Below are 24,110 nucleotides of genomic sequence, written 5' to 3'. Positions count from 1 at the left end.
GTTTTCAATATTTAGCCTACTATTACTTGTGGACTTTGTATATTAAATAAGAAAACATCACGCCCTGAGAAATATCAATATTTGAATTACAACTTTGAGATTTCAAGATTTTAAATAAAAACTGCAGGGACATGACAACCCATCAAATGCCACTGCACTCAGGGGAACCACGCGCGCAGCACGCGCCACGGAGACCAGATGGCTGTCTGTTGCCGAGTCTTCACCCCCACCCCTCGACCTCCATCCATCGACCCCACCCCCCACCAGCCCCCCTGCACCACACCAGCACCCTGAACAGCCCACATCCCTGTTCCACCATGAATCTACCCATCCCTCATCCATAAGGGAAGGGTAGATTCATGGTGTAACACACACACATACATACACATACACACACACACACACACACACACACACACACACACACACACACACACACACACACACACACACACATTTGTCTTTATACTCAATACGCACGACACATGATCTCCACGCAGTTTTGGCGTGGCTGCCCCATCTGCATACTTCTAAGTCCATGTTGTGAGTATAGAAGTGAAGCAAACCATCCTCACCCCCCTGTTTGAAAGCACTGTGCTTCAATTGTCTACTTCAGCTTGACATTTTAGCGTCCAAGCCATCATAAAATGCAATGTTTATCCATATTATATGCTGATGACGACACACAAGACTCAATCTGTTGATGGAGATGAAATATGTTTGTCTGGAAAAGCAGACTGCACTGGAGGTCTGTCAACACCTCTTGTTTAGAGATACCAAAAGGTTCCTTTTGAATAAGAATTACGAGTTATATTTTATCTATACAAAATTGTATTTCGTGAAAGCAGTCCTGTGAAGACAAGCTGTGGGCTATGCAATGGGGTTCTGTTTTCAAAGACATTGATCAAAACTCTGCTGTCAACTTTTCAAGAATATTTTTTGTCTTTTATACATTTTTGAATAATTTTCCACTCTGCAGTACTCATGCAGTTTTCTATTACAGTATTATGTTTTACTACAGTATACCTGGACTTTGGGCGACTTTTTCAAACTGTAAATGTGATTATGTATATCACTGTAGTGTTTCTGAAACTTGAAATTGAAACAAATAAAATCTATATGTGAAGGTTAGTATCGTGTTGTGCTGCTCTAACAAAGAAAAGCGTCGTCCTGAAATTGAGAGGCACACTTGCTGCACGCGCCCCTCACTACCCCGCTGGGATGGAGGGATGATTGGGAGTCCGGAGATGGGGGGAGGTCACCTCTCCTCCGTTTTTGGTCTTTCGGTTAGAGTCCTCTTTTGTCTTTTCAAGTAAATTCGGCGTCGGTAACCCATCTGTGCAGGCCGGATAACAGGGAGCCTTTGTCTGTAAATGTTCCGACACTTCATTGGAATTAAGAGTCACATGCGGGCTTTGGGATGGGGGAGAAACAGAGAGCGCGGCACCACCTGACTTTTGCAGTAGCGTTGATGTAAACTGAGAGAAAACGGCCGGCTTCGGTGTTTACTCTGAGTCTTAAACAATAGCGATCACCTTATCCCCCTCTATACCTCCTATAAACAAATTTGATCCCCCAATCTGACCGTCAACAGAGTCAACAGTTTCATTTAGACTATCAAAAGTTAAAATAATCTGTTGATATGACGCACAAATCTACTGTATTACCTATTATTCTTCTCCATGTGTAATGAAAACAATATTGAGACTTGATGGAGATCTGATCTAACACATGTCGGTCTGCACTGCTGTTGTGGAAAGATAAAGAGAAAATATCCAAATGATATCGTAATAAACTAAATCTTGCTAGGTTCACGTGTTCTCTTTGTTTCACTCACTGGTTTCGTTATAGCACCAAGTAGCCTTTATAAACTGCACTGAGCTTTGCAGACCATCTTGAGCTATATTTATTTATCATGATGAGGATTTTGTGCTTCCCCACATTTCAAGTGTTTGTTTTGCTCTACTGTATAAACGTACAGACTTAGATTATTTCCATTGTTATGTGCAAATTAAAATGTATCTGTAGATGTGAAACTGGGACATTTTTGCCCCTGGTCCTTATTAGAGTCTTTTCATATTAATATTCTAGTATTTTGTGTAATATCTGGACAGAAGAGAGACAGAATATGATCTAAATACTGAAGTTCGGCTGCAGCAAAATATCACTGAAAGAGACAGAAAATGTCTTACTACAAATGCAGGAAGGGTGGGGGACATGCTATATATCTGTGCCGAGGGGCCCATTGTCTCATAATCTGTCCATGACTGCTTCAGTGGAGTTCAAATGACAATAAATGTAAACTTACAGTGCATCTGGGGTATTTCTCCTATTCTTAGATTAGTAGCTTTATTGTCAATATATTGAGGGTCAGACAACAATATAACAAAATTTAGATAGCACTCCCTGAGCCATTACACAATCTATAAGAGCAACAAAGTGCAATATGCAATATAAAAAGGTGCAAACAGTAGCAATTCTCATTGTAACAGTAAGCCACAATCAGTGAATGTGTGTAGGTGAGTGGGATGAGGGGGTCAGACCGTGTTCATTAGTTTAACAGCTTGGGGGAAGAAGCTGTCTTTCAGTCTTGTAGTGTGTGACTGAATTGTCCTGTATCGCCTGCCAGAGAGAAGTATTTAGAAGTGGTGATGGCCAGGATGTGTTGTGTCACGAATTATATATAAAGCCCTGCCTGGACAGCGGGCTTGATAAATGTACCCAATTGCAGGAAGCTGGGTCCCAGTGAAGTATTGTGCCGTCTTGATGAGTCTTTGCAGAGCCCTCTGGTCCTTCTTGGTGCAGCTGGTAAACCACACTGTGATGCAGTATGTGATGATACTCTCCACAGTGCACTGGTAGAAGTTAACCAGCAGGTTCTGTGGCAGACTGGCTCTCTTCAGCTTCCGCAGGAAGTAAAGACGTTGCTGTGCCTTCCCAATGATGGTGGATGTATGTGCAACCCAGGAGAGGTCCTCAGAGAAGGTTACCCCCAGAAATTTAAAACTGGAGGAGACACTCTCCACATGCATGTGATTTGTTCTCCTCTCTTTCCTGAAATCCACTACAATACTACTACTGCAGATCCTCTCAAGCTCTGTCAGGTTAGATGGGGAGCGTCGCTGCACAGCAATTTTCAGGGCTTTCCAGAGATATTTAATCGGTTTAGGCTCTGGCTGGGCCACTCATTCACAGACTTTTCCCGAAGCCACTCCTTCATTGTCTTGTCTATGTGCTTAGGGTGGTAGTCCTGTTGGAAGGTAAACCTTCACCCCAGTCTGAGGTCCTGAGCGCTTTCGAGCAGGTTTTCATCAAGGATCTCTCTGTACTTTGCTCTGTTCATCTTTCCCTCGATCCTGTCTCCCAGTTCCTGCCTCTGAAAAACATCCCCACAGCATGATGCTGCCAACACCATGCTTCTCCGTAGGGATGCTATTAGCCAGGTGATGAGAGGTGCCTGGTTTCCTCCAGACATGATGCTTGGCATTCAGGCCAAAGAGTTCAATCTTGGTTTCATCAGACCACCTCCCTGGGAGGCCAACTCTAGGAAGAGTCATGGGGGTCACAAACTTTTTCCATTTACGAATGATGGAGACCACTGTGCTCTTCGGGACCTTCAATCCTGTAGACATTTTTTTGTATCCTTCCCCTAGATCAGTACAACCCTGTCTCAGAGGTCTACAGATAATTTCTTTGACTTCATGGCTTGGTTTCTGCTCTGACATGCACTGTCAACAGTGGGACCTTATTGACAGGTGTGTGCCTTTCCAAATCATGTCCAGTCAATTGAATTTACTACAGGTGGACTCTAATCAAGCTGTAGAAACATCTCAAGGATGATCGTTGGAAACAGGACGCGCCTGAGCTCAATTTTGAGTGTCATAGCAAAGGGTGTCAATACTTATGTACATGCGATATTTCAGTTTTTTATTTTTAATACATTTCCAAGAATTTCTAAAAAACCTTTTTTCGCTTTGTCATTATGGGGTATTGTGTGTAGATTGATGTAGAATATGTGTAGAAATTTAATCCATTTTGGAATAAGGCTGTAACATAACATAATGTGGGGGAAGTGAAGGGGTGTGAATACTTTCCAGATGCATTGTAAATTACTCTTTGCTGGACATTGTGGTATCACACCTTTTATGACACATGTTAACACTGATCAGAATCAAACACCATGTGGTGCCTGAATGGGAAAATTAATACTTGCAAATACCCACTGAGAAATAAAATCAGCAATTTCAAATTACACATTCATAAAGTTAGGAAACAAAACATAATGGTCCAAATTAAAGTAGTAGAGGCCAACATAATGCAACATTTCACTACTAATATGGGTCAAGCTTCAAAAACACTGGATCCAACCACATTGCAACTCCATAGCATTGTTCATCAGAACTTCCAAACCTCTTAATTGCTAACCCAAAATCTCATGTGTGGGATTTCTGTTAGAAGTCTCAATCCCATGCTGACGTAACTCTGATTATATTGTTTTTTCAAACTTTAGAAAGCTCCTCCAGAACCACAGAAAGCATTATACAACTGTGTAAAATCAACCCTGTCACCACAGAACAATGTCAGTATTGGAACACAGATACATTCAGTGTCAACATGTTTATGTATCCATTGTTAATACTGTTAAAATCTCACTCTCTACAATATCTACAAATGGCCTCTTCTGTAAGGTTAATTTTTTTTTGGGAAATATTGTGGATACAGCAAATGAAGTGGTTTAGGGTGATTTAACTGTACAATTTCAGCCAGCTTGGACAGTTTACTACTAACTCTGCTGTCTGTAGCCACCATTTTGTTTTGTATAAAAAGGTTGCCCCCCAGTTTTTGCTTCACGTAGACTAACACACTGATGCAGAAGACTGAGAAACACTTTTTCTGCTTCTTTGATCCTTGATAGCCTGGTATTAGTGATATATAGTGCTCCCTCTGAGTGGAACATGCTTCAGTCAGACAGAAAGCTTAAAGGCCGTCTCTCTATCTTTTTACAGGCTTTTAAATCCATTATCATTCCATTTGAGACAAGCTATCCATGTTTCTAAACCACTTAGGTGCTTGGAATATTTTAATGTGCTCCACAGTTTCAACTGGATTGTATTTCCCATTTTATGTATCTTCTAACATATTTTGATCTGTTGCATGTCTGTTTTTATGTTATTGATTTTATTTTTACTTCATCATTTTGATCTTTGGTGCCAGTTGATTATTCTCTTGTTATTTCATCTAATTCTTCATAAGTCTCTGTTTATGCTTTGTAACCGCTATGACGCTTATGTCCAAAAATGCATTTAACTTCCATAACAACAAAATACAAATGAGTTCACATTTTCAAGTCCCTATACATGTTTATAATTACTAAAGTTTTTGTTCAATGTAATGGTTTTTCCTGTTCATTCCGGCCACAAAGAGATCTCTTTTTAAACAATGTGAATGTAAGTGACGAGGAACAAAATCCACAGACAGCCAAAGCTAATATGCCTCAGCATTTTCCAACTTAGACTTTTTCCCTATTTGTGTTACTATCCTTCCACCACTGGGACCACAAAGAGGTAAACAGACTATGAATAGAAGATGTCAACTTCACAAAATACTGCTGAATCCTCACATTAGCTTCAGCTGAAATTAGGGATGTATATTTTTACAAGAGGAAGACTGAGAATTTTGTCCTCTATCTCTTACAATGGGGTGGTATATTCATCGCCATTGTGGAAAGCACAAACGAGCAAGAACTTGTTCAGTGTTAGTATTGTTTTGAGACTGAAAATATCCACCTGTAGTTTACAGCAAATATGATTTTGTAGTTGAATTTACTTTAATACTGACCATTTACCAAATAAAACCATATGTTCTCATATGAATTTCCTTTCCATAGATAGCCACTAGTTTCAGTTCATGCCCCATAATTTGACAGTCAATTTGGAGACAAGAGCTTAGATATAATCAGAGAATATTTCCTAACCATTATTGGTTTATTCAACAATTCTCCAACATACAATGTTGGTGAATTGTCTACCTAAAAGCACTGCATTTATCAGAAAACTGTGAATTTCAGTGTGAATGGAGATTGGTCTGAATTTGTTTTTTTGTATTAAAAAAGTTGTGATTGAAGTCTGATGGACCTTTGAATACACCAACACTGCCCTCAGCTACATTACCACAGAACCATTCAATATCATTTTGCACTGAAATAAAGGTAAGGATAGTGGTCTCAAGTGGGTGTCAGGTCTCTACAATTTGTCTTTTAATTCAGTAAAGAAAAACCAATGTTGTTTATAAAGTGTATACTCTCCCCTTGGGCGTGATCTTCACCTGATGAGGAGCTGAACTGGGCTTGAAAGGTTGCAGTTTTTCTAAATGTAATGAAGTTATAAAAACAATTAAAGGGAAATTCAGAAATAAAATTAAGGATACAAGCAATCACAGAAAAAATAATGAAATGTTATAGTGACGTTATTTACTGTAAAATGTAACATATGTGGATCAACGTTTGCCTTTAAGCCTCTTAATAGACAGGATAGGCTTATTTATTTTTTAAAGAAAAGTAGCATTTGTAAAATTAAGTGTTTGTTTGGGCTTTGTCAACATTTTCATTGTACTTAAACCTACCCTGCCACCCCCCACCCTCATCTCAGTGTGTGTTCCATCACACACAACCAGTCCAACTTCTTCCCACCAATTTGGCGGCAACAGAGAGGCGCCTCTCATCCAGCAACAATAGAGCAGCTGCTCATCAGCATCAATAGGCTCAGGATGACCTGTGGCTTTCTGCGTTTGCGCGCCTTTTTTTTTAATTTCTCTCATATCCCTGAGATTCCTCTCATCACGATGTCTGGGATTAATGACACATTTGAGATCCATAGACCACAACAAAAATATCAAACAACAAATCTTCGATGTCAGTTCATTTATTTTAAAAAGCTCATTGATGACAAAACATTTCAAGTGTCACAAAACATATTTTTTCTTACATGCCGTCAATGAATGTATGATCCTATTTAACACATAGTGTTTACAGACTATCCTTTTGCACAGACCAAAATACTTTTAAGTCCATCGTGCAAACCTCGAACAAAATAACCCTTGGGGTTTTACAAAAGTGTTGTCTACAACCCATATCTTTGAAACCCCAAAGAGGATTGCATTTAAAAAAGCTCATAGACTTTACAGTTTCTTTGAGATCTGTGCTCGTGTGCCCTCTGGCATTAAACGCAAAATGAGCTAAATGCTTATTAAAGTCATTATACAGCAACTCCAGTATTTTCTTCATCTTAACCGCTAAGGTTGGGGATATATGAATACAAACAGCATAAATAACATCACAAAATAAATAACACATCAGATAAATGTCCATCTAATCTACCAAGGTCTCCACATAGTAGCGCTGACAGCCTGTGGGCCTGGCTGCGCTCTGCTGAGAGCCACTGAGCTGCTGCTGCTGCGGGACTCGCTCTCCAGTCTTGAGCTGAAGCTGGATCTGAGGCTCTGGAGTCTTTGCTGGAGCTGAGGGAAGGTTTTGGTGCTCTGGGCGCAGCAGTTCAGACAAGTTGGGGTGACTGTCGCGGTCATGGACCGCTGAACGAAGTCATTCACCCGCTGGCACGCGTCTTGGTCCAGGCTTGTTTTGGGAAGCAGAGCGGAGACGCGCTGGAGGCAGGCTTTGTAGCCTTCCCTGTAACTGTCTGCAGAGTCTGAAAGTAGAGAAGATATTTGATTAGAGGTTTGAATTTCACGTTTAACCTGAAATATGAACGGAAGAGTTTGTGGAATGCACATGGCAGTTGAAGAGATGATACTCACTTTTGACTGGGCTGGTGGGAAGGTCTCTGAGGAACCGGACGGTCATTTCCAGAATATCAGCTTTCTCCAGCTTGGAGTAGCGTGCGTTGTCTTTGCCAACCAGAGGCAGAATCAGGCTCTTCAAATGACTGAGACTGTCATTAATACGAGCACGTCTTCTCTTCTCCAGCAAAGGTTTCAGCGTCTAGAGGAAATTGCGAAAAATAAACGTTATTCGGCTGCACTTAAAAGTCAGATCAGAAAACATTTCCAGTGATAAGGATGTATATGTAGTTCTGTCCTTTTCTTACCTTTCTTAGCTCGTTGGCTTGTTTTCTCTGGGCCACGGTGGACCTGGCAGGGAGAGGCTGGTTGGCCTCAGTAGTGATGCTGGGACTCATTTCTATTTCTGCTTGTAGTGTTTTTTGAGGGGAGGTACTTGCTCTTGGAGCGACTAAGCTGAAGTGTGCTGCAGAGCTCGAGAGCCTCCTATTTATGTGGATCCGGCGCGTCAGAGGGGAGGGAACACAAGCCACCGTGCTGGGGGTTTGAAGCAGGGGGGCGATGCCTTTGGGAAATGAGTGGAGCTCCTGTCTGGGCCATCTGGTCAAGTTTGCCCCCTCCGTGTACCGCTGGTATGCAGAGTTTGGTGATGATGTTGCGCTTAGTTGCATTTTTAAAAAATAACGCTTTAACGTTCACCCAAGATCTAATTACACATACAAACCATCTAACAATGTTGTTTTTCATGAATAGACAGGGTATACCAGGCAGCATCTCGTGTCATTTTCGACAGTAAATGCTTATTTTTTCGTCTGCCTTTGTTGTAAACTGATATTCATAGAGTTTGCTTATTGTTCCCTCTAATTCTCTGATAAAGAACGGCCATATCAGTAAAAGATATTGCTTTTTTGATGACACAACAGAAAGTTGTAGTTATAAACAAATAATTAAAAAGTTGGATTGTAATAATAAATTATCGTGATAAATGAATGAATTCCATGTATTAATAATGCCTATGGACCGCTTGTCTAACGCCACAACAAAAGAAACACAGAACCAGACGAGTGTTTCTGAGGTGACAGAACTAATCTATTCCTAAAATTAATAAACCAGATACCCAAGCCACGCTATGTATGGATTAACATCTGCTTGTGGACCCTCAGCAGCTTGTTTCCAATATCAACAACACGGTGTTTACCTGGAGAAGAGGGGGAGGAGACTGTATGACATGAACAACCTGGAACCCACGCAGTGCTGGGCAGAGAGCTGTGTGTATCTGTGCGTACACAGACATGGAAAGCACAGCTCCAACAGCGGTGGGGGTGATAGGCTACGAGTATTATGATCCTGTATAAATGACTAGAGCCTTTCGAAGTTCCAGACACACAAAAACCACACAAATCACCTCGATATAAGAATATAAATCTAATGAAGATGATTTAATAACAGTTTTCATTTCAGTATCACCAGAGTGATACTGGGTGTCGTTCAGAGTGTCGATCTCTGCTGTTCAACATTAAGCCAAACTGTGCAGTGAGCTGCCAGTAGGATTCACGCGTTCGGCACGCGCCACAACCGTGCAACAGATGGGGAGCTCCCCTCCCTTCTCATCCTCTGTCTCTACATACACACACACACCCCCTCCCCCCTCCTCCTCTGTCTCCCACTGCTGCTCCCATCAGCATCCCGGCTCCTGTTCTTGTGTCCCCTCACCATCGATGTGTTTCAACGTTTTAAATGTTTTGGAGGGAGGGAAGCTTGGGCCACAGCGCATAAAAGCAATAAATAGTTATAAAGCTATATCATGTTAATACAATAGGCTAATAGGAAGTCCTAAAATTACTAGTGAAAGTTCACAAGAAAAACACATCAAATTAAACTAAATCTATTTAAAATGGTTAAAATGATTATGGTAACCTCATTTCCTATACGAGAAATATTAAATACTGTTCACTTAGAGGTCATTTTGTGTTGAATATTACTTTACATTTACATTTCAGAATCATATTTCGCTCAAAAAGCTCATATCATTAAGAGGACGCTGTTCTTCGGCTGCAAGCTGTCCTGCTGCAGCTTGAGGGGTTTCAACCCTTCTTTTTTCAAACATTATAGATGCCCCGTTTTGCACGCGTCCTGCCCCAAGGGGCCCCAAATAACCGCCGTTAAGTCCACTATGGGAACGAGCCCTTCGAGGTAAAACACAAAAAAAGTCAGAGGGGCTTCGGTTAGGACCCTTTTTGTCCCGGTTTTAGCGTGGGTATCCATCTGTGCAAGCTGAGAGTACAGTGATCTTTTGTTGGAGGATGTACAGAAAAGTGGAATCACGAAGAGTTTTTGGGTAATTCTGTGGGAAAGGGATATGATTAGCATCTTTAGTTTCTACCAGTTAAACTGAAGATCATTGTACAGTGCGTGGCTATTTACTCATTATTTAAGGTTGTCCCAGGGAGTAAAGAGAAAGCCTAACTGGAATATTGCAGCTTTATTTCATGTGCACCGTAAGGAGACAATTAATTGTCCAAATAAAACAATGTGAGACAGGCTTATAGTCACACTTGTATTTTCCCAATCAGTTATATTACAATTAAATCAGATTTATAAAAATGGCAAATGTTTTATTACATATTATTATTTATAAGTGGGGCTGCAAAACATCATCAACAATGTTAGTATTGGACAAGAGATTAATATAAATCAAAAGATGATTCAGTATCTAATGTTTTCAGGGAAAACATTTCAAACCTCAATCGTTGAGTTTGAGAATAAAAGTCTATTAGTACTTGGTTTATAAACGGCATGAGACTGACACGAGCCAAAGCATTCAGACAGATGGGGCCGTCGCGGGTTAATTGAGGCGTGAAACCAAAAGCGTCGACGGACTCTGCGCAGTGCTGAAGGTGATTTTCAGTCTCCACCACTGCTACATGGAGGCTTCCAGACTTGTTTTCCAGCCAAATCGCGGCCGCATCTGAAAGGACGTTTGGCATCCCAAGCCAAAATCTATGCTCACATTATCTGCATGATGCTGTGACACATGTCTGGGAACAATACAACATTAAGGCAACCATGTCCAACTTTAAAGTTTCCCTGTGTGTTTCTTTCTCTCATCCAAAAAATATTAGAATAAAACGCTCATGTGTTCATTAAAATCTAAAATGTAGACTCAAAATCAACAGGGCTCAAATAATTACTCAATGAGTGTCACAATTCTCCAGAAATGTCAATATGGTTTCAAAAAGTTGATGTGCTGTATGTTGTATGTTATGTGCTACAGCACCCTGATTTTTCTGGTCAGCTCCATTTTCTTGTTACTACAAAGTGTATACGGTTGTTTAGATAAGTTACTCAACATATTAGGTCTGTTTATCTAGTATCTAGTTCTCCCACAACATACAGATCAGTGAGAGGACATGCTGTATTAAACATCTGAAACATGTATAAAAAAACCTATCAAAGAAAAACATATATATATACTAAGCACACAAGCTGAAAATATTATGATAGGCATTACAAGAACATAAATGACACATTTTGTGATGCTTTTGATTGGTGGTGATTCAGAGAGACTGATAACCAAGGGAGCACAATGGTGTTTTATAGAAAGAATCATACTGAGATGGATGATTGGAAGCCAGTTGGACATTATAATGCCAAAATAAATAAAGATAACTCATTAGGATACTCTGTAGACATGAAGAGCTCCTGGATGAATCTTAAAGGCATTGCTTGTCAGAAGTCCCAAAACCATGAAGTCTACAGTGGACATTTATTTTCCAGGCTCTCATGGTGAGGTATGGTGACCAGTAATGCCATCAATAGCCTTCATCAGGGTTTACAGATAAAGACCAGGAAGATTTATTGACCTTCTTTTGACTTTTCCATAGACTGATGCGTTTACATGAGTCATCTCACGCAGTGGGACTTTCCCACGCAACTATGGAGTAACTGATGATACTCATTGTTTGTGTGACACTCTATTTATCCCTGGATTTGTGGCTGGAGACACTTTCTGTCATAAGAGGATTGGATGCAGTCATTTAAGTTTCTGGCTTTCTGAACCTATGAGCTCATCATCATTAGTTTTTTTTGGTTGTACATAAAGCTAAATTCAGACTGTTGGTAGGATGGTTAAATCACAAATACTCCTTTGTTATAAGTGGATGAAAACACTACAGTCTCCTCTCAGAATGAATCACTCTCCACTCTCAGTTTTTCATGTCCTGTGCAAGTAACAGCATGATAAAAAGCAGTGTTGCTATTCTAGCTGTACAGGGGAGTGGGGATACTTGATTAGATGGGTTGTATTTCAACCAAAAAAGTGAGCTTAACTATTCTAGCTCAAATTCAATAGACTGCCCCCCCCCCTACACTGACTTCTCAACAACCTGAGGCTTGCCAGACTCAACCGTTTTCTCTTGGCTCTCTAAATCTCTTTGGCACATCTGGTTCCATGCACAATTCGAAGCTAAGTTAAAACCATTTCCACCATGGTCGAGTGGAGGTTATGTTTGGTTTTAACACAAGGAATAATACACCATAAAGCATTCAACTAAATAACTTTTTCATTACTTTAACATTTATGTCCAACTGAAAATTGAGGTTTGGATTCAGCTCGGGTTCATTAGGGGATCAAGTTTGTTCAGTACAATGATGACCATGAGATATGGCTGAAAGCTTAGGTAAAGGCAAGGTACGTGCAAACTCAACATTAAAACTGTTTCTATGGTCAATAATAATATTTAAGCTCAACTTTTCCAGCATGTTCCCATAGTCTCAATCTCTGCATGGTCTCTTTTTATTCTGATTAATTACTATAGTCCAACCAATATATCAGTCAACTGATAATACCAGCTGATATTGGCCTATCACAGACATACAGGTATCAGTTGTTCAATGTGCGCCACCTTTAAAAAAAAAGAAGCTATATAGGCAGCATTTTATGTGTATTTGATCCGTTTTCTTACTTCAAGTTTAGTCCATACGTTTATTTGTTCTGTGTTTTTAGTTATAGTTGCATATAATTATTCAATTCCCAGTAAAGTTTACTGTTCCAGCACAGTGATGTCATTTTATACAATAAATCTTATTGTTAAGCTGTAAAATATCATGCCTCCATTACATATCATTGTCACAAGTGTTTTATAACCATATTTAAGGGATCAGTGCAAAAAAAATGTGTATTTATGTATATATTCTGTAAATATAAGTTTATCTGCTGATAAATCAATATTTTAACTCTGTGATATCGATATTGGCATTGGCCCCAAAAATTCAGTATCTGTTAGGCCCTACTAGTAACATTACAGGTCATAAAATAGCATTCATTGTAATCTACTTTCATCTAGTGAAAAGCCTTCCTGAGAGGAACCTGAGCAAAACTTCAGGAATGGCTTCTGTCTTCTCCACCATTAACACAACAGATAGAAAGGTCAGTGTCAACATCCAGGTCATGGTGTATACAAGGTGGTGTCATTTAAACACCACCAAGATATTGTAAATGTAGGCACTGCTTTCTTTAGCTACTTCTGAGGCTTCTGTGATGAGCCCTCTTCTGTGCCCTCTCATCTCAGATCAAGAGGAGTCAGCTGTGGGTGACTGGTTGACCCACTGGTTTGCTCCATGTGTTGGTGCTTTGTAAGGTGATCACTGTCCATGGTACTGAAGAGTCAGGGGGTGTTTGACAGGTGAATCTGTTTGTGGTGCTTCAAGTCTGGCTCTGAAGTCACCAATTCAGGTCTGACAGTACAGGTTTTGTTTGTGTAGTTGTAGTTGTAGTCATCTTAATTGTTCTCTACCACTTAAAGAGGCTGCATAACAAAGATGGCAGCAAATTGGTGTTTTCTGATATGCATTAGGGCATATTACTTCAAATCTGCATGAGATGTTATGAAATGGAGAAAGGGTTTTCAAAGTGTTTGACTTCATCCTGAGAGGAACTATGCCCTGCTATAATGAATTACCCCTGCAACACAAACATACCAGCTCTATTATCAGTCCCCATCATGAAGAGGGACAATAGTCAAGATGAGTTTCAATGGAAAACATTCAAAAAAGATCTATCAAGTGTTTTTGCTGAGTAATTCAGTTATAGTTATCATGAGTGATATGCAATGAGTGCAACAAAGAAGCTCAGAGCCCTGGAGTGCATGAATAACAATTTTGGTAGAAACAAACAAACAAAGAAAAAAAACTTAAAATAGATAATATAAAGTATACTTCTCCATACTACATAAGTATACTCCACTATGTTGCTGTTATTATGTTAAGAACAGGTGTGGACCAAATAAATAAAACTATGAATGACATCACGAATGTGAGATGTTCTTTGTGTGGCTTCAAGATACAGTAGGCTATATGTATTATTTGTACATTACTAGTTAAAAGTACTGTTTTTTGTTTTTGTTTAAAGATATAAAATGTTACCATACAAATAAAAATGGCAAATGCACTATAGCGTTGTTTTTGTTTGTTGGTTTTGTAATAGCACTGATGCGACATTGCATCACTGGCCCCTCTGGGGAGGCAAAATGAAGACCTATCAAAATGTTCCGAGGAGCTTCCCACGCCTAAACCAACGCCATTTTCATAAAGCATCTGCTGCACCAGCGACGAAATGCAAACTTTTTGCTACTTTGCACGACCCGTTTGACGTCACTGACAGCATCAGCATCCTCACAGCCAGGTCACGTGCTAAATGCCGTAACCATCGCCATCAGGCAAACGTGGTAGAGACAAGCAGACCCCCTTATTCATTGTTATGTAGGCTTTTCGATTTGAGTTCTTAAAATACCTAAATATAAACCATGTAGACTCAAAAGGTCTTCTAATGATGTTAAACTATTTCAGCTGCCTCTGATTTGATTTAACTTACCGTGTTTGGTTATCTTAGCCTGTACCTATTTATTGTACTTCAGAATATTATATATTGTGTTTTGTGTAATGTTGTGGTTATTTGTTTATTGTAGGTCAACAGATGGATACTGGCTACTGGCTAAATCTGGTGCAATCACCTTTATATTTCTCGTGAATGATTAATGTCCATGGACACCGTGCTTTTATAAACTAGACTAAACTAAACATCCTTTAAACACCGCCATGGTCTCTGGGTGTTATTTTAGTTTTAGTTTTCATTTACATGGCTGTAAGAGAAAAATCATACTGAAGCCAGAACTGAAATGGGTTCAAATCGAGCATCATGAACATCCATGTAGCCTATACTTGGTTAAAGACAGACTAAAGACTGGCATACAAATATTGAATGAAAAAGCACAGAGAGGGGTAAATGAAAGACATAAAATAATAATAATAATTATTATTATTATTATAAAAAAACATGTATGAGTGACTAGAGAGCTTTTGAAAATGTCCTGCTAATATTCACGGTGCTTTAATTACTTTATTCTAGCATTTTATTTCTCTCTTTCTATTTTTCTGTACTTTGTTTTTATTATTAGTGTGGGAGTGGGGGGGGTTAATTGTATGTTTTAATGTTTCTCAAATTGCATGTTTTTCTGTTTTATGTAAAGCACATTGAGTTGCCATTGTGTATGAAATGCGCTATATAAATAAAACTGCCTTGCCTTGCCTTTAAAGACGCTTCGCAATTGATTGCGTCTATTGTCACTACTCCACATTAAGAAGAAAGTCAAAAGCATCGAGTCTGGCGTCGTCCTTCGTGGCAGAGGCTGAGAAACATTTTGCTGATTGCACATAAATAAGAAGGATGGCTCAGACGGGATTTGAATATCCAAAGAAGCCTCACCAAGCCAAAAGCCAAGCTGTATGTAGGCCACACATCTGGTGGCGCACATTTGGGTTAGGACTCTTCAAAGTTGACAAAGGTAAACTTATAGCGTCGCATAGGCTGCTCCACCAATAGCTGTCGTTTTATGCTCAGACAGACTCTTCATTCATACAGTACACGTCAATGTGAGCTCCACAAGAAGGCAGCAGGATAATACACCTATCAGAACATTAACAATAAAAAAAACACACAACCCTGAACTTTAAAATATATTTCTGTTGATTTCTTTATGTTTTTATGAATGGACTATGCGGGGATTAAAACGGCCCTAGCTATTGGCAGGGTATCAGACGCGCTGGACAGTCGGCTTGTTGGCGGGGTTTTTTGAATATTGGATAGAAATCCAATCCGTCCATTGTGCTGCCATATCAGGGGCACGAGAACAGCACGAGCCGGGTGAACAAAGGCAGCAGATGGCTTTCCTGCTCCGATGAATTATATTGAAGTTACAGAGACACTGGGACTATTAAGAGTTGTCCGAGGGGAAATTGAGCGTCGGGGGCGGGGAGGGGGGGGGGGGGCCTGTAATGTGAAAATATATCAAGCTCCTATAGACTGAATATCTCATAGATTATATAGAAGGAAAATATGATCGAAGTTGATTATTGGTCATATCACAATCACCTGAGTGTTACTTTGTGATGTATGTTTGACAATGCTTGAAGATCTCTATCAAAACGTTACTCCGTTAAATTACCAAAGTCACCAAAGTGTCCGGATCTTTCATCAAACTTATACCTTCTGTTTATTTTATTTTTTTAAATGCAGCATCTGTAGAGAGTGTTTTTGGATGTGCATGCCCTACATACTGCATCCATCTGCTCATCACAATTCAGCTAGGGTTCATTAGGGGATCGAGTTTGTTCAGTACAATGACGACCATGAGATATGGCTGAAAGCTTAGATAAAGGCAAGGTAAGTGCAAACTCAACATTAAAACTGTTTCTATGGTCAAGAATAATATTTAAGCTCAACTTTTCCAGCATCAAACTTATGCCTTCTGTTTATTTTATTTTCGTAAATGCAGCATCTGTAGAGGGTGTTTTTGGATGTGCATGCCCTATATACTGCATGCGTCTGCTCATAACAATTAACAGGTATAAGAATAAAGAGATCACATTTGGCATTTAAAAAAGGTGCCAGTAGCCTACTCAAGATAGGTTATTCATATTTTACATTAACATGTTGTGATTTAGCAGACTCTTTTATGCAAAGCGACTTACAAGCGAGGCAAGACAATCAAACGACAGATGACAGTGACCCAGAAAGAGCCCAAACTAACCAGGTTTTTTCAATGTTGTAATCAACAAAGCGCTAATATGGTAAAGAGGCTCAAGTGTCGACATGTTCAGGGGAGAGCTGAGTTTTCAGATGTTTCTTGAATGCACCAATGCGGACTGTATGGAGCTGGGTAGCGTATATAGTACACTGAGACAATTAAAGATGCAAACCTGAGAAATTGATGCTTTTGACTACATTTGTATGAAAGAGGTAACCTGGCAACAACAAACAGCTAATAAAATGACCTTTCTTTGGGTCTAACTACTCCTGCAGTGAAACTTAAGCTTGCAAATATCACAAGAATTTCAACTCGAATTGGAAATCTGAAATATTCTGTATATTTTTGCACTTTGCTGTGCTGTTGCGTGGTCCTGCGGAGGACTTCAGAGATGCAGCTGAACCAAGCCGATGTGGGGCGTGACCTGTAGGAGGGAACCGCCCACAAAGACAGAGACTCTCTGCCATTGAGCTTCGGACCTCGTGTTGTAAAAGGGCGCTCAATATGATTTCAGTTCTCAACCAGCAACGACCTGAAACCGCTGCTGCTGCTGCTGCTGCTGCTGCATGGGCTTTAAACTGATGAGCATGTGGAGCAACGAAGTCACACAATGGTATGTTATTTTTGGGTTTTAAAAATGTATGACATTTGTACCTGTTTGTGTTTTGAACATGTTACTTACTAAATGGATAGTGTACAGGGCTTGAATTCATCTCAAAACACCGCGATTGACATAAAATCACTTCCTCTTATCTTCACCTGTATCACTGTGTTGTTTTAATATAATACATGTTTATGACTTTATAAATGACAGAAGCTGTTATGTGTAACATTGTCTGGGCTTGAATAATGACACATGTCCAATAATTTGACTGTAATTGTAACCAAGACTGTAACTGTAACTGTAACACGTGACTTATAGATTTTGTAATGACACATGGATATTATAAGAATAAGCTAATAATAACCTGTTATTTTCATATCTTGACTATATTTGTTGTATGTGTAATCTGACCCATTGTTTGATGTTGACGATATAAATAGCTGAAGACTGAATAATAGACTTACTGTACTACTACCACTACTACTATTACTACCACTACTACTACTACTACAAATAACAAACTACTACTAATAACAATAATAAGTCTATTTAATCAATCAATAATATCTCATCAAAGTTGTCTTAAACTTTTCACTGTAGAAGCTGTACTGTTCAAATGTCTGTCTTGTCAAATGTGTTGTCCTGTTTCTGTCTGTCGCTAATGAGCCTGAGTGTGAGAAAGTCTGACCATAGAAATTCTCACTGCAGCTCACGGATGACTGGGTCGCTGTGGGGGCCACATCAAGCTTGCATGGTGAGTTCAATGGCACAGAAGACGTCTCAGTAATGTCTGAAGGCTGCGATAAGGACAGAGAAGAGACGAGATGAACTACAATATGCTTATTCTTGTTTATTTCTATACAAATTTGCATTAGTGTGGAGCCTGTTATTGAAAAGATGGTAGCCTATTTCTATGAGAAAAGATTGATGTCAGTCTAAAACCAAAGAGAAAATGTTGTTTCTTGGCAATTACTCTAAAGTTTCTTCATCTTAAAGCCCCATGAATATAATTAGCTACAATATACCTCAATTATTCAGAAAATGTCTTTATTTCTTTGTGGTGTGTGTCAATCTGTAACCTGTTGCTTTATTGAAAAGATGATATTTATATGAAAAGAAATGTATGTCACTGTTAAACCAAAGGCAAAAATTCCACTATTTATCTATTTTCCACAACATCCATGTGTTTTGTGTCAGTAAGGAATAATGTGATAGAAACAATGATAATATTAAAGCTGAATTTGCTTCTGTAGGAAAGTGGAGGCTTTGTGTTTATAAAGATGAATGAATCTGTTACAAGTCAGTGACACTGACCTATATAGATGACCAATTTCTTTGCAACAGAGCCTCTCAAATCTTTTATGCTTTGGGGCTCCCCCTATTCCAAAAGAAGTCAGCCAATTTCAGAATATCAGAGCATCGAGTAGTGCTGGCTAGTGGCTATAGTCACAAGCCAGATTTCTGACTGAATACAACTTTTTACTATAAAACCACCAATCATGAAATTTGTCCTTAAAGTTAGCCTTTTTGTGTCCTCAAGTCTGAAGCATTGTGGAAAAATGTGTAAATCATGTTTAGACATTCAATTTATGAAATCAGTCACATTTCTAATTACATTTACATGTGCATAGATATACCATCAGCATATAACCCCTGTACAGGATGCTTCACACAACTGCTTTAACGTGTTTGCTGATGTTTTAAGTTGGATAAGGAAGGAAGGAAGGAAGAAAGAAAGAAAGAAAGACAGACAGACAGACAGACAGACAGACAGACAGACAGACAGACAGAGAGAGAGAGAGAGAGAGAGAGAGAGAGAGAGAGAGAGAGAGAGAGAAAGAATGAATGATTGGATGAATGAATGATTGGATGAAAGCAAGCAGGCAAGCGAGACCATAGGTTAAGAAAAATGTTGCGGATGTGAGGAGTATAAATAAAGTTATTTCCTCTGTGTGTGTGTTCCTTCTTTCAATTTCTTAATAAAGATTTATTTTGTCTGGTCTTTTTTTATAAACAGTACAATCGTTATTATCAATTACAGTGAACAACATCTGTGATTTTTTTTCTTACATTTACACAAATATGTAAGCTAGATGCTGCATGATTATCATTTTGTTATCAGTGCTATTTTTGACCATAAATTCAGACACAAACACTTCGCTTCGACCTGCCTCTTGGCTGCACGCGCCCAGGTTTACTCAGGCGAAAGCAATCACTCATATGGCACGCGCCAACCAGCTGGGCGGTTTTAAAGACCGTCTACTCTGAAGGACCAAGTTACCATAACCTTAATATACGGGTTTAAAAGGTGATGACCGACATAATGAATAGAGATTTAAAGGAACAAAGACGATTTTTATTTATTATATTCATTATTTTTGATTTCATAAAAAAAAAAAAGTGTTAGATTTTATGGAACAAATCTGCACGAAAACATGTCTAGAGGTCCTTATAGAGAGAAGTCTTCTCATAAAAATGTTAAAGTAAACAATGATCTGTGATAAGCATGGACTGCTGTAAGCAGTGGACTAGGGGCATAGCTACTGGTAAATCGTTCAGTATCAGCTTATACTCGATTTTGGGACTTTTCCCTGGATTGCAGCCCACTGTTTGAAGGTGTTTTAAGGGCTCACTGTCGTTGTTAAGGGTAAATAGTTGAAAAGAATAAACGGACATCGCATTGTTATAAGCAGCGTGAACTTGAGCAAAAAATGTCCTGATTTGAATGTTCCCGCGCAGCAGCAGATGTGACCACACAAAAGAGGGGCCCCACGCCTTGAATAATTGAGTCCAATTTGAATAACTGTCGCACGTCTGACGCGTGCAAGAAATATCCCAGCTTTCCCAGGCTTCCCAGGAAAACCGTTGGCAGCCCTTTTTCCAATTCAATAGAGATTTAAGCCTCTCGTTACTTGAAGTCTGTGGGAAAAAAAACTCCAGCTCACACACACGATTAAGCCCTGTGTTAGACCCTTCATTATAAAGCTGCTAAACTGCAGCTGCACCAAAGGCTTGACTTACCTATTAGGCCTATTGTCTGGACCTCAATGAAAAAGCAAACAAATAGACAACCAACAATCGATAAATAAATGTTCAAATGTCAAATTTTGTATAGATCTATGGTGAATTTGTGCCATCGCACCTTTAAATTGTTTCTTTAAAAAAAAGAAAAGAAAAAATAAGCTGTCGGTCTGATTCTGTGTTGGTAAACGACTAATGTGGAAATAGTAGCAATAAAAAATACTATAATAAATGTACTTAATAATCCACTCAGTCACCAAATAAAACAAAAAACAAAAAATGGCCTAATACTTCTAAAGACGAGTAGTAAGCTGTAACGACTTGAATGTTTTTTGTGTATTTTGACCTTTATAAAAACTTGTGGGCTGTGTGGTTTTACAGTGTTATTGATGAGGTGTCTTCCTACATCATGCTGAGTGTCGCTATTGTCCATTTCCTTCAGGGACTTGTACAATTAGTCAGACCACTCGTGGGAATTTCCCCTCTCCTCCCCCAAATTGGCGCGGGGTGTCTATGACAGTTGGGCCGGTGCAACAGATGGGACAGAGAGGCACGCGCCGAGCACGAGGCTCGTTCATATCCCCCTACCACCTCCCACCCCTATCACACACACTTAAGCGGAAAAATCAATCAACTTAATCTGAGCGTGTGAACATGCAGACGGTGCGAGACCTGATGTGAGGCCAGACGTTTTCTTATTATGATGATAGCTCTCAAACTAGCCCATAAAAAGAAGAAGAGGAAAAGTTTATTACCTGAATACTCGTTTACTGAATACTAGTAAACTGCATTAGCTTAATTGTAAGACATACATCAAAGCTGATATTTTGACATTGTAGCCTAAATCATAAAGACTTGAAAGGGCTGACATTTTGACTTAAAAAAAGATTGGTAGAGTACTTCATATTGTGTAGCATATAATTGGTGGTTATTTGGTTATATTAATGTCCTATGTGTGCCATAGTTGACCGTGATTCTGAGCTAATACAAAAACACAGTTTAGCACCTGAACATCTCTGCAGGAGGAAGATGATTACATTTTGAATATCAAGCTTTCCTGCCACCGTTTGGTGATGAAAAGTATTACAGTTCATCATAAGTCCAGGTTCACACACTGGAAATATGTATCCCTTACATCTATCATGCCTATATACGTTTTTAAACTCTTTCATCATCCAGCAAGCTGAGATCCTAATACACGTGGTTCATTTTAACAACATGTAACTGACTTGTGCTGGTAGACTCACATCTTTTAATTAAGAAAAAGTATCAACAACGCAGACTAAAATTATTTTTTTTATAAGAAAAGTTCTGCATGCAGAGTGTTACTGAAGAAAAAATAAAGTAGTTAGTAGGCTATAAAAGTATCCAAAATGAAGTATATATTCAGAATATATATATACTATTACCGATTGAACATGTGAAAAGTAGCCTGGCTATAATACTTCATGAACTGTTAGGCACTTTAACCTATCACTAAACATCAGATGTTAGAGGCTGATCTTATTTTTGTATATACAATCTTACTCTGCAATGTGACTACAGGTTTACAGTTAAATGTAGTGGATGTAAAATTTCAATATTTCTATTAAGTTGCATAAAATGAATATACTGAAGAAAAAGTACCCTAAAAATTGTATTTCATTGTAGTAATTAAGAATGTATACTCAGTTCATTTCCACCGTTGCACACAACACAGTAAAACATTGCTATTATTATCATCACCCAGAAGGAAGTTGCTCAGCATTTTGTCAGTGCATTGTACTGCTATTATCTGTTCTCCATTTCTTACATTTGGTTACTTGGCAGATGCTTTTCCAAAGTGACTCACAAGTGAGGGTTAGATTACTTTTAGGTCAGTGACTCAAAGGAGCTTTGGCCCAAATTCTTAAGTAGCTGACCAGGAACAAGTTAATGAGAAAGAGTTTGTTTCTTTTTTTAAACATATAATTATTAAAATAAAAAAATAACTGCAAAGAGCAAGAGCATAAGGAATACCATTAACAACAAGTAAAAAAAAGTGCTATACATTTCTGGGATGTCACAGCTATACATTAAATTAATAGATTATCTGTACCAACAGCCATGTTTAACACTTCAAAACAACAGAAGCTTTAAACTGATACTGATAGGGATTAATAAGAGATTGATTATTTTGACCAAATTGTTATGGCTTTTAGCTCCAAGGCGTTTCATTTTGATATTGTACTTTTCTGAGAAGCCACATGAGAAAACACAAGTTATAGTCTTTCAGAAGTTTTACAAAAGGCCACCAGATGGACCTCTTCAGTGTGCAAGACTGTGGGTGTCCAGTGATGCTCATTTCACTTCCATATGTAAAATTAATGCTGTATGCAAACAAAACTGGGCGTGTGTTCAATAACTCCACTGCTGAATTAGTCCATAGCCGTGTTGTACAGGCTTACTTGACTGACATCTACCACCACAGTTGTGTAACTTTCTCCGTTGGACAATACTCGGAATTTAAGCAACCTGGTCGCACTGCCCCTTTAACTTCTGAGCCGATTTCCAGAAAGCAACAACCTGTAACAGGCTCAGCGATCCTCCCCCTGATGGATTATTTAACAGGCTCTGAGTCCCATGTCGCCATCTGCTATAGGAAGAAAAACACTGCGGAATATTCTCTGAAACGTATTTAGTTTTTCGGAAGACATTTAGAGCAAACTTATTAAAAAAAACTAGTTTAATGGTTCACAAGAAACAAATAGACTAGTGTAACAATTGCGCAACAGGTGTGCAGCATCCTACTGGCGTCAGAGAGAAAATAAACGGACAACTGGGCCACATCCTTTGGACAAACATACACAGCAGGTTAGTTTATCACTCAGATAAACAATAACGGACTGAGTTCAATTTCAACATGTGAAAAGTCGCGTATTAAAATGTGCAGCATCTGAAGGAAACCGGATCTTGCTTTTCAACATTTGGTTTTTGAAAGATGTGGAGCGATAACTGAGCTACAAAATTAATCGGCGACTGAGATGATCTGACGCTTCAGAGGGACAATGCTGACCCCAGCCACACGGTGAACTGATCGGGCTCAACTAGAAAGAAGTAGTCTAGTCTGCGGCTGCCATGGTGGTGGAGGGGGACAGGACGCTGCTTGCTGCAAGGCAAGGGGACGTGCAAACCCTGAAAGTGCAATTTGCGGCAAAGGCGCTAACCAGCGATGTGAAGGATGTGCTAGGAGCCACGCCAGTCCACCACGCAGCCCGGGCAGGGAAACTTACCTGTCTGCGCTTCCTGGTGGAGGAGGCAGGACTGTCGGGTAACTGCCTGGCCAACAACGGGGCGAGCCCGGCGCACGACGCAGCAGCCACTGGCAACTTGGCCTGTTTACAGTGGCTGCTGACCCAGGGTGGCTGTCGGCCAGAGGTGAGTGGTTGACCCATAGTGAAGTGTAGTAGACTGTAGCCTAATTCAATTTCCTCCGACCTGGCCCTCCATCCATCACCTAAACCCCATTTATAGTTGATGTGGGCTTTATTTGACTGATCTCAGTGTTTCCTCATGTCTAAAACTTAAAAGTTTAATGAATCCTTTCAGACAGAAGTGAAAATGTTTCCAAAACAGCATTTAGATCATCA

General features: G+C 39.4%; 3 protein-coding genes across 3 annotated transcripts in view; 1 reads left to right on the top strand and 2 right to left on the bottom strand.

Moving 5' to 3' along the window:
- Nucleotides 1-24,110, bottom strand: part of ppih (peptidylprolyl isomerase H (cyclophilin H)) — a 199,262-nt gene that overhangs the window by 95,260 nt on the left and 79,892 nt on the right. The window lies entirely within an intron of this gene.
- Nucleotides 7,372-8,192, bottom strand: LOC128356850 (transcription factor HES-2-like). The gene is made up of 3 exons (XM_053317012.1): nucleotides 8,103-8,192; nucleotides 7,813-7,996; nucleotides 7,372-7,703 (listed from the first exon to the last, which is right to left on the bottom strand). The coding sequence occupies exons 1-3, from the start codon at nucleotides 8,190-8,192 to the stop codon at nucleotides 7,372-7,374; spliced, it is 606 nt and encodes a 201-aa protein (XP_053172987.1).
- The window catches only part of espn (espin), a 40,012-nt gene continuing 39,500 nt past the window's right edge, over nucleotides 23,599-24,110 (top strand). Inside the window, 1 exon segment of the mRNA XM_053317017.1 lies at nucleotides 23,599-23,898. Coding sequence (XP_053172992.1) covers nucleotides 23,599-23,898 — 300 coding nt within the window.

The sequence above is a fragment of the Scomber japonicus genome, chromosome 4 (genome assembly GCF_027409825.1).
Source record: "Scomber japonicus isolate fScoJap1 chromosome 4, fScoJap1.pri, whole genome shotgun sequence".
In the NCBI taxonomy this organism is placed as follows: domain Eukaryota; kingdom Metazoa; phylum Chordata; class Actinopteri; order Scombriformes; family Scombridae; genus Scomber; species Scomber japonicus.
The sequence above is the reverse complement of the archived record's forward strand: the minus strand, read 5'-3'. Positions and strand labels throughout refer to the sequence as shown.

What these genes read in the sequence shown, in the direction of transcription:
- LOC128356850 (XM_053317012.1), bottom strand. Translation starts at nt 8,192, where the DNA reads ATGAGTCCCAGCATCACTACTGAGGCCAACCAGCCTCTCCCTGCCAGG. An exon ending in AAGCCAACGAGCTAAGAAAG is followed by an intron (nt 7,997 to 8,102) that starts GTAAGAAAAGGA and finishes AATTTCCTCTAG; the next exon opens with ACGCTGAAACCTTTGCTGGA. An exon ending in TCCCACCAGCCCAGTCAAAA is followed by an intron (nt 7,704 to 7,812) that starts GTGAGTATCATC and finishes CTCTACTTTCAG; the next exon opens with ACTCTGCAGACAGTTACAGG.